This window comes from Ovis aries, chromosome 3 (assembly GCF_016772045.2).
Source record: "Ovis aries strain OAR_USU_Benz2616 breed Rambouillet chromosome 3, ARS-UI_Ramb_v3.0, whole genome shotgun sequence".
NCBI classification, from domain to species: Eukaryota; Metazoa; Chordata; class Mammalia; order Artiodactyla; family Bovidae; genus Ovis; species Ovis aries.
This window is the reverse complement of record NC_056056.1, coordinates 215,328,041-215,341,008: the sequence shown is the minus strand read 5'-3', so window position 1 is coordinate 215,341,008 and position 12,968 is coordinate 215,328,041. Positions and strand designations below refer to the sequence as shown.

At 52.0% G+C, this 12,968-nt stretch overlaps 1 protein-coding gene across 2 annotated transcripts; it reads right to left on the bottom strand.

The window, feature by feature from the left end:
* Positions 1–5,950: 5,950 nt before the first annotated feature.
* Positions 5,951–11,701, bottom strand: PDXP (pyridoxal phosphatase). Of its 2 annotated transcripts, XM_060414267.1 has the most exons (3): positions 11,046–11,701; positions 10,696–10,868; positions 7,103–7,247 (listed from the first exon to the last, which is right to left on the bottom strand). In XM_060414267.1, exons 1-3 carry the CDS (start codon positions 11,617–11,619, stop codon positions 7,215–7,217), a joined length of 780 nt encoding a protein of 259 aa, XP_060270250.1. In that variant the 5' UTR covers positions 11,620–11,701; the 3' UTR covers positions 7,103–7,214. The 2 variants fall into 2 exon arrangements, with proteins under 2 accessions (XP_004007027.1, XP_060270250.1); XM_004006978.5 differs by lacking the exon at positions 10,696–10,868 and having other exon boundaries at positions 5,951–7,247.
* Between the last annotated feature and the right edge of the window lie 1,267 nt (positions 11,702–12,968).

The window sequence follows — 12,968 nt, the reverse complement described above, 5'->3', positions numbered from 1 at the left end:
GCTTCGCTTTCGTACGTTATCTCATTTCATCTTCACCTCCCTCCTGAAGCAGCCACGTGGGTCGGACTTCTGCACAGGGAAGCTGCTCTGGGGCCCTGAAGCGAAGCTGACATCAGAATCGGAGAGGAGGGGCAAGTCCTGATTTGGGGGCTACCGGGCTGTAACTCCAGCCAAGGTCCTTGTACTCCCTGAACCTGTATCCAGGCCTGGAAAGTGGGGATGTTACCCATCTGCCTGGAGTGTTATAGGAGTGATGTGAGGGGGGCTGAAAGTCAGCTCTCTCTCCTGCACTCTCCAAGGCCAAGCCCCTCCCCGTGCAGAGACTCTCCTATGCCTCACTGCAGTGGAGGCAGCCAGCTGTCTGGAATTCCTCCATCCTGCAGCCTGGCCCTACGGGCTGGACCTTGGCTGCTGCTGTGAGAAATGAGTTGAGCTTGTCCAGACAGGAGATCCAGGCCAGCATGGCTCTTCCAAGGCTGCCGGCTCCCACCCAGCCCCCAGGAAGGCTGTGGCTCCTCCAGCTGACCGTGGTGGGGAGGGCTACCAGACCCCCTGAGATACCCTCTGCACCCCCAGGCAGCCTGGCCGGCCAGCTCCAGAGCTCCTTCATTTAATGATCTGGAGACCACCCAGAGAGGGTGGCCATTTGGCCAGGGTCACATGGGGAGCTTGGGCTGCAGTGCTTTCATCTGCTGAGCCAAGGGTAGAACAGTGTGATGCTGGGATTCTTGGACCTCAAAAGTGATCTTTCCATGAAGGATCGGAAGGACTAGTTGGGGGATGCCCCCAACTTCAGATACTTTCCCAAGCAGATTGTGCTGAAGCCCACCTCCTCACTTGCCTGCTCATCCTTTCTCAGCTCCCTGCCTTTGCTTGCGCTGCTCCATGTGCTCAGCCAGCCATCTCCCCAAACACAGGGGGCTCTGTCACTTTGCCTTCCCACCTAGTGTTGGTCCCTCTCTGAACACAGGCCCCAGCTTGCCTTTGGAGAATCACCTCTCCTCTCGTATGAGGTCTAGGTGAGGTCCAGACCCTGTCCTTCATTATCCTCCAGGGCTCAGGCATGAGTCTTTATTTTTTTTTTAATGGTTCTTTGGTATGTGTGTGTATGTGGGCAGGGGGCGGGTGACATAATTATAGACTCAGAGGAAGCTAAGAGCTTTTTAAGAGCTTAGAAAATATTTGAGACTTGAAGAAAAAAAAAATGTGTTGGCCCCCAAATACTAAGACTGCAGAGCTGAAGTTAATAATGTTTACTTTGGTCAAACCTAACCCTTGCTAGTCATAAAAACTGTATTACCTTTGAAAACAATTTTGTGGGTGGAATTTTCTTCTTCAAAAGCATGTCCAAGCCTTCCTAGAGATTGATCACTCTTACATTAGATCCCCATAGCCAAATAATCTCTAAAATGAAAGTATAAAAATCATTGGAGATATGTATAGTTCAGTTCAGTTCAGTTCAGTCACTCAGTCATGTCTGACTCTGCGACCCCATGAATTGCAGCACGCCAGGCCTCCCTATCCATCACCAACTCCCAGAGTTCACTCAGATTCACATCCATCGAGTCCATGATGCCATCCAGCCATCTCATCCTCGGTCGTCCCCTTCTCCTCCTGCCCCCAATCCCTCCCAGCATCAGAGTCTTTTCCAATGAGTCAACTCTTCGCATGAGGTGGCCAAATACTGGAGCTTCAGCTTTAGCATCATTCCTTCCAAAGAAATCCCAGGGCTGATCTCCTTCAGAATGCACTGGTTGGATCTCCTTGCAGTCCAAGGGACTCTCAAGAGTCTTCTCCAACACCACAGTTCAAAAGCATCAATTCTTCGGCGCTCAGCCTTCTTCACAGTCCAACTCTCACATCCATACATGACCACAGGAAAAACCATAGCCTTGACTAGATGGACCTTTGTTGGCAAAGTAATGTCTCTGCTTTTGAATATACTATCTAGGTTGGTCATAACTTTTCTTCCAAGGAGTAAGCGTCTTTTAATTTCATGGCTGCAGTCACCATCTGCAGTGATTTTGGAGCCCAAAAAAATAAAGTCTGACACTGTTTCCACTGTTTCCCCATCTATTTCCCATGAAGTGATGGGACCAGATGCCATGATCTTCATTTTCTGAATGTTGAGCTTTAGGCCAACTTTTTCACTCTCCTCTTTCACTTTCATCAAGAGGCTTTTAGTTCCTCTTCACTTTCTGCCATAAGGGTGGTGTCATCTGCATATCTGAGGTTATTGATATTTCTCCTGGCAATCTTGATTCCAGCTTGTGTTTCTTCCAGTCCAGCGTTTCTCATGATGTACTCTGCATATAAGTTAAATAAGCAGGGTGACAATATACAGCCTTGATGTACTCCTTTCCCTATTTGGATAAGTATAGTAACCCCCCCATAAATATATTTAATGGGGGCTGTGGATGCATTTTAATGTTTTCTATAAATGCTTGGGACCGATGTATCAGGAGAGTTTGGGGCTGCAAGTAACAGAAAACTCAAGAAAAACTGCTTTAAAATTAAGAAAAATTCACATACCAAGCAGTCTGGAGCTAGGAGGTTTCCATAGCAGATTAATTCAGTGGCTCAATGAAATCATACAAGATCTGGGTTCCTGTATGATCATGGACTATGGCCATATAGAGAGTCCTCACTCTTCTGCACAACCACAATCCACAGTTAGCCCCTGCTTTTAGGACAGACAATGTAAAAGATTTAAGATGAACTGTCTTCACATCTGTAACATACTCTCGAACAAGCCTGTTTAAAAATGTCAATATACATACAGAGCAACTAAGCAAACAGGACAAATAGAAAACAACTGGGAATGTAGATGAAGGGCATGAGTGTTCCTTGTGCCATTCTTACACCTTTTCTAGGAGAGGGCAATGGCACCCCACTCCAGTACTCTTGCCTGGAAAATCCCATGGACCGAGGAGCCTGGTAGGCTGCAGTCCATGGGGTCGCGAAGAGTTGGACACGACTAAGCGAATTCACTTTCACTTACACCTTTTCTGTTGGTTTGAAACTTTTATAAATTAGGAACTTTCCTGGTGGTCCAGTGGCTAAGACTCTGCGCTCCCAATGCCGGGAGCCTGGGTTCTATCCCTGGTTGGGGAACTAGATCCCACATGCCACAACTAAGAGTTCACATGTTGCAACTTAAGATCCTGTATGCCACAGGTAAGAGCTGGTGCAGTCAATAAATAAATAGTAAACAACTGAGGGAGTGTGACATAGTAAGAAACGTGTATTTGGTTTATGACCCTGGTTCCTGACCTAGAGCTCCTAAATCCTGTGGAATTTCCTGGGTGATAGGAGCATTTTTTGTTCTGATGAGGTGACTCTTGGTGGGCACTTGGATGGCTTCAAGGTGGGGGCTGGTCACCAGAAAGATCAAGCAGTGTTCAGAAGCTTGGGACTTTCAGCTCTGCCACCCGTCTTCCAAGAAGGGGAGAGGAGCTAGAGACTAATGATCTATCATGCCAACATGATAAACCCCCTCCATAGGAATCCCCAAGCTACACAGTTTGGAGATCATCCAGGTTGGTGGACACGCCCACATGTTGGCAAGGTGGCACACCCTAACCCCACTGGGACAGCAACTCTTCTCTTAGTACCCTCCAGGACCTCACCCTGTATAGGTCTTCATCTCGCTGTTCACTGGAATGCTTTGTCATATCCTTTATTATAGAATAAACTCATAATCATAGTTTCCCTGAGTTTTGTGAGCCATTGTAACAAATGATCAAACCTGAGAAGGGGGTTGTGGGAACCTCTGATTTATAGCCGGTTGATCAGAGTACAGGTAAGAACCTGGCATTTGGGCCTGGCACTGAAGTAGGGGAAAGTCTAGGGGGGCTGAGCCCTTAACCTGTGGGGTCTACACTGACTCCAGGTAGTGTTGAAATTGAATTAGGTTGTAGGACATCCAGGCGGTATTTGCAGAAAACTGGAGAATTGCTTGATGTAGAAACCTCGCACATTTTGGTGTCAGAAGTACTGTATCCTGTGGGTAAACAGCTTTCCCTTTCAGTTGGTGTCAGAGAAGTGGGATTTGCTACAAAGGCCCTGGCTCATAGAAATGTGTGGGTTGAAAAGAGAAAGTATGAAAGGGCAAGGGTGAGGAACCTTTGATTCCTAGGTGGTCATGTGGTCATCCATGCTCCAAGCAGCAGTGCAGCCTTGCCTCTAAAGTAAACCTAGAATTCTCTGGCACTGCAGTGGTTAGGACTGGCAATTTCATGGCCCAGGGCCTAGATTCAGTCCCTGACTGGGTAACCAAGGTCCTGCAAGCCACGCAGCTTGGCAAAAAGCAAAAAAATTATGTGCCTTCTTCAAAATTTTTAATTAAATAAAGGTAAATGTTACCAGTGGAATTTAGACATGGCTCCAAGTCCTGGGGAGTCAGCTAAATGGATGCATAAGGAATTGCGAAAAAAGTAAAATTTATAGACCTGTAGTTATGATTAACTGTAATAGATAAAATGAAATCAAAAGGGAGTGCTGTGTGGGACTCTGATGCTAGACTAAGCTCAGATTTATTTCAGCGAGTCTGAACTTTGGCCCTTAACTCAAAGCCACTCCCAGGGGGAAAAATTATGGCAGGAACAACAGAAGGTCCCTCTCAGGCTTCTGTTCACCAAGAAAGTAGTCAACAGGCAGGGGTGGGGGTGGGGTGAGGCAAAACTAGGAAACTATTGAAACCAGGGGGTGTAATGTGAAGGAGTCGTTTCATCAATCGGTGTCATTGGTTTCCTGAAATATTAGCTAGAAATCTAGTGAAGACCATATGGTATTCATTGTGCTGTTCTTAGACTTTTTCTGATGGTTTGCAACCTTTAGAGGTCTAGGGAAAATACCCTCAAGTGCTTCCCATTTTCCTGAAGCAGAGTCACAGAGCAGAGAAATATACTGGGCCATGCCTTGTGATCACATAATGGCTGCAACCGCTTCCACATCCAAAGCCCGTAAGAGTGAGAGGATGAGGGGGATGCACCTGGAGGGTGTTGGACCACTTCACGGGGCAGCCAATAAACTCCTTTATGCCTTAACCAAAAGTCACCAGAAAAGCACATTTGCTCCTACCTCCTGATGCAGCCAGACTCAGTCAAGCACTCCATCTTCCCAAGAGGAACCACACTGAAGAGAATTTTCCAGACCTCGAAGTCCCATCCCTCACTTTACAGATGAGGAAACAGGCTGAGCAGGCAAGGGGCTTGTGCAAGCTCAAGTGATAAGTGTATCAGTGACAGTCAGGCCTGCCCATCAACCAGCTTCTGGCTGGGCACCTGCTCTGGAGGCGGCCCTGGGAAATCTCGAGGCCAGCAGGGCAGACAGTCACAGCAGCAGCCCAGGTGTGAAGGATGCGTGAAATCCCGTGGAGGGGTGTGCACTGCATCTCCCCCGAGCTCCTGGAGGAGGGCAAGGACCTGTCTCCCCCTTCAGTCTCTATAGAGCGGGGCTGCAGCCTCTCAGAGTCAACACAAGTTTCAGCCCCACTCAGGTGGTCACACTTTCTAGGTGTGTGCCCTTCTGTAAGCTAACATCACCTTTTTGATCCTCGTTCCCCAAGGAGTAAAGTGGAATGAGTAATGCAAGCTTGCTGGATTTTCCAAAGGACTGAAACATATTGTTATACAAAGACTTAGTGAGGCGGACGCTCCCTGGTGGTCCAGTGGTTAAGACTCTGCACTTCCAGTGCAGGGGGCGGAGGTTCAACCCCTGGTCGGGGAACTAGATTCCACATGCCATGTGACATGGCCAAAATTTTTTTTAAAAAATAAACTCAGTGAGGCATAAAGTGCTATTAAGCTAAGGTACCACTCTACACAGAGAACATGCTGGAACTGGGGTGGATCATTTCACAGAGGGAATGGGCCAGTTTTGGGGAGAACAGGCTCAGGCAGGGGCTCCTCCCCCCGTCCCACCCTGGACACAGACTTGAACCCACACAGACACTCCTACTCGCACTTTATTAAGTACGGGAGGACTAGTTACAACAGGGGTAGAGGAGGCGGGGGAAGGCTCAGCCCCCACCCCCACCATCAGTGGCACACGATAATAAATAACTGGGGTGGGCACGGGAGAGAGGTGGCACAGCAAACACTGATAGCAAGGCGGGGGCACAAAAGCCCCACTCCCAAGCTGTGGCCACCATCAGCACTGGTCTGATACCATGAGCAGGGAGGGGTGGGGCCCTCACTACAGAAGCCTCCCGAGTCACTAGGGCCCCCTTGTGGAGGAGAGGCGTCTTCAGCACTTGGACCCTTCTTTACGAACAGAAATCTAGACCCCTGGCTGGTCCAGTCAGACCCAGATAGTCGAGAGGCCACTGTCTTCTCAGACTTCTAGATTGTTCTATTTAGGATCCAAGAGACGAATGGCTCATTACTACCTGGGGTCCTGATTGGTCTACCCAGGACCTAGGACCTGAGAGGGTCACTGTCACTTAGGCTTCCAACAGGTCCACTCAGGACCCAACAGCAATGCATCACCATCACTTAGCCTTCTGATTGGTCCATTCAGGGCTCAGGGCAATAATGATTCCTGGTTACCTAGACCTCTGATTGGTCAACAGGCATCCCAGGCCAGGACCCAGGAAGAGCTCTAGGGGCCCCAGGGCGGAAGTGGGGAATTAGGTGCTCAGGGTTGGGGAGATCTTCACAAGGCAGCAGGGCCCAGACTGAAACAAGGGGAGGTCACAGGGCGGGATATAAGGCCACCTGGCTGGGTCAGGCCGGGGTGAACCAGTAAGAGGGGAGGGGGCACCTGGGAGTGGGTGTGGGGACCTTGACTCCTTCCCTGGGTTCCAGTCCCACCCGGGTAGAAACTGGGGTGCAGGAGCCGGTAGCCCTTAGTGCAGCTCTTGGCCCATCACCTCCACCTACGGGAACAGGGTAAGGGAGGGTAGTGGCTGCGCTTATGTCAGTGGGCTCAGTCCTCCAACCCCTCCATCAAGTCCGCGATGCTCTCCACGTAGTAATGGGGCACGAGGTCATGCTGGCCGGCCGCCAGGTAGGCCTGGGCCTCCTCCAGGCGGGAAACGCCCGTGAGCGTGAGCACGGTGGTCATGCCACAGCGGTGGCCGAAGAGGATGTCAGTCTCCAGGCGGTCACCCACCATCAGTGTGCGGCTGGGGTCCACGCTGAAGTGCTCTGTGATGCACTCGAACATGTAGGGGCTGGGCTTGCCCACCACCAGGGCCTGGCGGCCCGAGGCTATCTCCACGGCGGCAGCCAAACTCCCGGTGCCTGCAAGGACACAGACACTTGGTCAGTGCGGGAGGCAGCGGGAAAGGCATCCATCCAGGCCTGGGAACTGGAATCCTCAGAGGCAGCTTGGCACGGGGGTTAAATCAGGCTGAAATGAGTGAAAAGGCCACCTGCTCCCCAGTCTTGGTGTGGGGGTTAAGGGCATAGATTCTGCAACCAGCTGCCTGCATTCACATCCCATCTCCACTTTTCTTGGGCAAGCTATTAACCTCCCTGTGCCTCAGTTTTCCCATCTCGAATATGGAGCCACTGCACATAACCAGGCCTGGCTCAGTCAGTCCTGCCTATGGTTTGCTATTTCACCCTGGCAGCCATACACCTCTGGGCAAGCCAACCTCTCTGAGTTTCCTTGGACTCACTGGAAAGAGGGATCCAAGTGATGCCTGCCTTCAAAGAGGTGCTGTGGGCACCACAGGGGCAAGTGCTTTGGAAATGGAAAAGCATTTAACCAACGGCAGTTGTGGTTATTGCTACAACAATGTGTTCTGGCATCGGAAATTGGCACCAGCTCTTTTGGAACACAGCAGGGCACAGAAATGTTTGCACCTCTGACCCAGTCTGCCTCCGCTGGGAGTGATCACAAGGCGAGAATTCAGACTGGAGACAAAAGCTACATGCTTGAAGATGTCCGTGGCTGCAGTAACTATAATAAGCAGAATTGTGGAACACACCCAAGTATTGAACAATAGGAAGGCTGTTGAGAAAAGGACGGTTCTGATTCTCAGCCCAGTACCATCCTGCCCCATACAATGAGTCCACTGTGCCCGTCCCAGCGGTACGTCTCTGTGCCAGAATGTTCTACCTTTACACTAATGTCCTTGAACAAATGATGATAATCACAATTTACTAAGCACATTCTAAAGTGCCAGGGGCTGTGCGGGAGCTCGTGAATACCCATTTTACAGATGAGAAAGCTGATGTTCAGTGTTGTTAAGTAACTTGTCCAGGGTTCCACAGCTTAGTAAGTGGCAGATAAAGGAGATGCATTCAGGTAAGTCTGACTCAGACACACGAGGGCCGGCCTGTACTGGCTCTGGAATGCTGAATGTTTCCTTTTCAGGAATTCTGTGAGCTGGTAGTTAAAGCCACTGTTTAAAGTCAACTCATATGAACTTAAATAAAATAAAATGTTTAAAACAAAGGTAATAAATTCTCAAAACTCATCGGTGCCTAATTACTTTACCAGTATCTATGCTCTTGAGGTTATTTACATCCGTAATGATGAAAATATTACAGAATGATGTGTACTTACTTTTCTTCCCAAGCCCATGATGGGAAGTGACCTCATGTTGGTAGGCTGAAATCGGCCACCGGGGGGAGTACGAACACCACAGAAATTGGCAAAAGTGTAAATCAAGGCTCTTCGGGTTCTTAAAGATTTATCAGTATACCACTGGTCTGACCCCAAACACTCTGGGCCTCCTGTCTCCCTTCTCACAATGAATGACATTCAACGTGATTAAGCCAAAGGCACAGAAGGTGCACAAACAGCAACTGTGAGGAGGAGGAGGAACTTCCCTGGGATCAAGGCAGCGCTGGCCCAGAGTGACCCTGTGGGGCAGGTCTCCTTGACTTCTGACCTAGAACTTGCCTACTCAGTTTCCTAAGAACTGGGTCAGAAGGAAAAGCCATTCACCCTTTGATTAGAAATGCCTTCCAGAATGAGAAGGGCTAAAGGGATTTTCTCGGCTCCAGGACCATCGCTCTGTTAGCATCTTCCTTTCCTACCAGGTCTGAGCCTATCACTCTCGGCCCCTCGTGTCCCACCTCACTCAGCCAGTATTACTGAGGCCCAACTATGTGCCAGGCGCCAGGGACAGAGCAGTGAAGGAAACAGAGATCCGTATTCTGGGGCAGCAAACATCCCAGCAGCGGCGTCTGAACGCAACTCTGCCCTCAGACCATCACATCCCAGTCTTCTCCACATCCTGTCAGGCAAGAGTCCTGCATATTCTGCTCGTGACGTATTCCTAAGACAGCAGGCCTTTCTATTTGCCGCCTCAAGTGGCTCAAGTGGCTGCCACGTGGTAACAAGATAAACACACAATTAAGCAGACACATGGGGATGGGAGGGGAAACTGGGGTGAAATTCACATTATTTCAGATTTTATGCATACTGGGGTCTTTATTTAAAATGTTATCCACTTACAAAGCTGCACGATTCAGTCGTGCTCAAACAGGACAGCAGTGGTGTATTTCCTGAGCTCTGTCTCCCCCTCTTGGCTGTGGGAATGACCAGCAGAGCTGGTGGGCACAGCCAAGTGGCTGCTGAGATTCAAGGGGCACACATGGGCAGGACCTGGTCTCTCCCCAGCACCATCCCTCCTGAGCCCTTGGGCGAGCTTCTGAACCCACAGCCTTCACCTGAGCTTTGAGGCCTTTGGAGAAACTCACTTTTCACAGCATGGCCTCAGGCAGGCAGGAGCCGCTGGCAGCTGGGAGCCCTGAGCAGTGCTCTCCCCTTGGATTTATGGGGACACTGAAGTGGTCATGCAGCAAGCAGGTCTGCGGCAAAGCCAAGACAGGCCTAGAACTATTAAGATTCCCAGCTTGGAACTGATTCTGCCATGGCCCAAGCCCTGTTCCATTCCTGAGAGCCCTGTCCTGCAAGATGCCTCCTCCAGGAAGCATTCCCAGGTCTCCTCAGCCCTAGGCCCTCCCTGCCACCCATCATAATACTCTATCTACTCCATCAATTTCACCCTGCCCTCCTAGGATCTGGAATCGATACAGTCAGTCGCCAGCAGGGAGAAAGTGATGGCGATCTCTCCCTCAGCCGACTGATGGGTTGTCCCTGCTGTCAGTTAGCCTTTGCTACTCTCTGCTCTTGTCTACTGTGAACCCTCCAAGATGTAGGAGCCTCCTTTGCTCCCGCCTCCTCTGCAGATGGGAAATTCCCAGAGGACAGCAGCGAAGAGTGCCCTGGATGTGGGGGTGTGGTCTAGAGGCTGGGGATAAGGTGGTCTCAAGAGCCAAGTTCAGGTCTTCCTGATTTGGGGTAGCTCACGCCCCTTCTCTTAGCCTTAGTTGCTTTAACTTGGAACAATAACTTCCACCTCCAGAATAATTCTGAAACTAAATAATACACCAAGGTGCTTCATAAAGCTCTGTAACAGGAGAGGGCTCAGATACAATTTACATCATCTCAGCACCTATTACAGAGCAAGCGCTTGCCCTGATCACTCTCTCCTCAGCGAAACTAAAGCTGACATGGTTAGTATTCCCATTTTACCCCCAGAGAGGAAATGCTCCACGGTTATGTAATTTAACAAGATTACAGAGCCCTGCAGCTGGGAACTCAGGTCAAACTCCATCCACCGCCCGTTCTCTCCGCACACCTGCCTTCAATCTGCCGCCAGAAACGCCTGTTCCAACCCTCGGCGGGGGGGGGGGGGGGGAGGGCAAGCTTTGTCCCCAACTCTCCCACCTCACTCCGATGGCGGGTGGAGAAAATGACAGGAGTCATGGAGGCTGGTTCAGGAAGGCTAGGGTTGGGAGTCGGGGTCCTGGATTGCACCTGTGACTCCCCGAGCCACAGTGTCCTCATCTGTCCAACCGGACCCCACTTCTGCCCCTCACAGGGTGGCAGCTGCAAGAAAGCTGCAAGAAATACCAGATGTGGCCATGAAGACATGCTGGGCTGTTGCTGGGTGGGAACCGCCCGCACATCCCTCCAGTCCCCCTCCTATCGCCTGGAGACGCCCCTTCCCCAGCCCTCACCCCCAGGCATGGAGCTGAAAGCGCCGCCCCCCACCCCAGCTGTTTCCCCGCGCTCACCGGGGGTCCGGCTGCCGTCGCTGAGCGGGTGCCACGGGTCGCGGTCGGTGGCCACCAGCAGGCAGTCGGGGTCGCGCAAGTGCGCGCAGGCCTCGCTCAGCTTGGCGAAGGAGAAGTGCTCGTCGTAGCCCACAAGCACGGCGCGCACGCGCGGGGCCGCGCCCGGGTCCTCGCTGGGGTCCCCCGCCAGGCGCAGCCCGGCGGCGCGCAGCTCGGCCCGCAGCCCTTCACCGCCCAGCACGAACACCGCGCCCTGAGTGTCCGGAGGTCCGAGCAGGCGCTGGCGCAGCAAGCGCGCGGCGCACAGCGCGGAGCTGAAGAGCTGCTCGGAGCGCAGCCCCCCGAAGCCGAGACGTGCGAAGCGGAGGGCCAGCTCGGGCCGCGCGCGCCGGCTGTTGTTGCTCACGAAGAGCGCCGCCTTGCCAGCCTGAGCCAGTCTCTCCAGCAGCTCGGGGGCGCCCGGCACTGCGCACTCGCCGTTCCACAGCACCCCGTCGCAGTCGAACAGGACCCCCTGCGCCCGGCCCACCACGTCGCGCAGGGCCGCGCCGCGCAGCCGCTCGCAGCGCGCCATGCAGCCGGCTGGCTGCCCGAACACCGGAGCCGCCCCGCTCTCTTCCCGCGGGCACAGCGCGCTCGCCCGCAGAAGGCTTGTCGCGGGCACCCGCCAATCGGCGCGCCAGAAGGGCCAGGGGGCGGGGCCACGACCTGATCTGCAGCCAATGGGAGGGAGAGTCTCGGAGAGGAGCGGTCGGGGGGCTGGGAGCTACACGAGCCTGGCGAAAAGGGCGGAATCTCGAGCGCCACCAAGGGAAGGGGGACCAATGAAGACCTAGCCTGGTCCTTCGTCCCGCCTCTTAGCTCCTCTGGACCAGTAGCCGCAGAGCATCAGCTCCGACTCGCCGCCTGCCGGGAGAGGGATTGACCTTTTTGACCAATAAGGAGTTACGAATGGAAAAATAAGGCCCGTTCCTCGTTCTCCAGCCAATCACAAGCTTAAGACAGATGGTTGCTAGGAGGAAAACAAATACTAAAGGAGATGTTATCTTCGGGTCAACTCTCACTGCCTTCCTAACCCTAGATGCTCCAGTTCCGAGCGGAGCCCTGGGAAGAAGTCCTGGGATGCAGTGTGGTTGATTGGGGAGAGAGGCACATGGTGTCCCCTCAGACGCTGGAGCCCTTGGCCTGGACCTTTGGTTTTCCACCCTGTCTGCGCAGTAGAGTTCCCAAGGAAACGTATTTTTTTTAAATTATATAATTCACATACAGTAAGATGTGTGGATCTTAAGTGTATAGTTCGATGCCTTATAAAACGTGTGATAGGGCCCCAGAAATTCTGATTTTAATTCCTTTGGGTGAGCCCTGGCTTTTTTTGATTTGTTTTTTAATCACCCAGGGATTCTACTGTGAGGCCAGAATGGAGAGACACTGGGCTAGAGGCAGCTTGGTCCCTACTTGGTGAGGAATGTGCCACAATTCTAAGGTTGTCTGCCAACCTCTGAGAAGACTCTGAAGACTGGTCTGACCCCCAGGAGCAACTGGAGCTTCAAAGACCCGAGAAAAGGCACACCGTTCAGCCTCTGGGGCTTATATTTTGTTTCTCATTGGCCTGGCTTTTGCTCCTGACCTTTGCATAGGTGGTCTCCTTCACTTGGAATGTTCTTCCTTCTTCCTCTACCTGGCCAGCTCCGGAAAGACTGGCCTCTCCAATACTGCCCCCTCCAGGAAGTGGGTTAAACGGCTTGCTCCTAAGTGGGCTCTCATGGGTTCCTGGTGCCATGACACTTAATTTTTCTTCTTTTCCCTGTCACACAGCTTGCAGGATCTTAGTTCCCCAGTCAGGGATTGAACCTGCATCCTTGGCAGTGAAATCGGAGTCCTAGCCACTGGACCAGGAAACTCCCATGATACATGATTCTAATT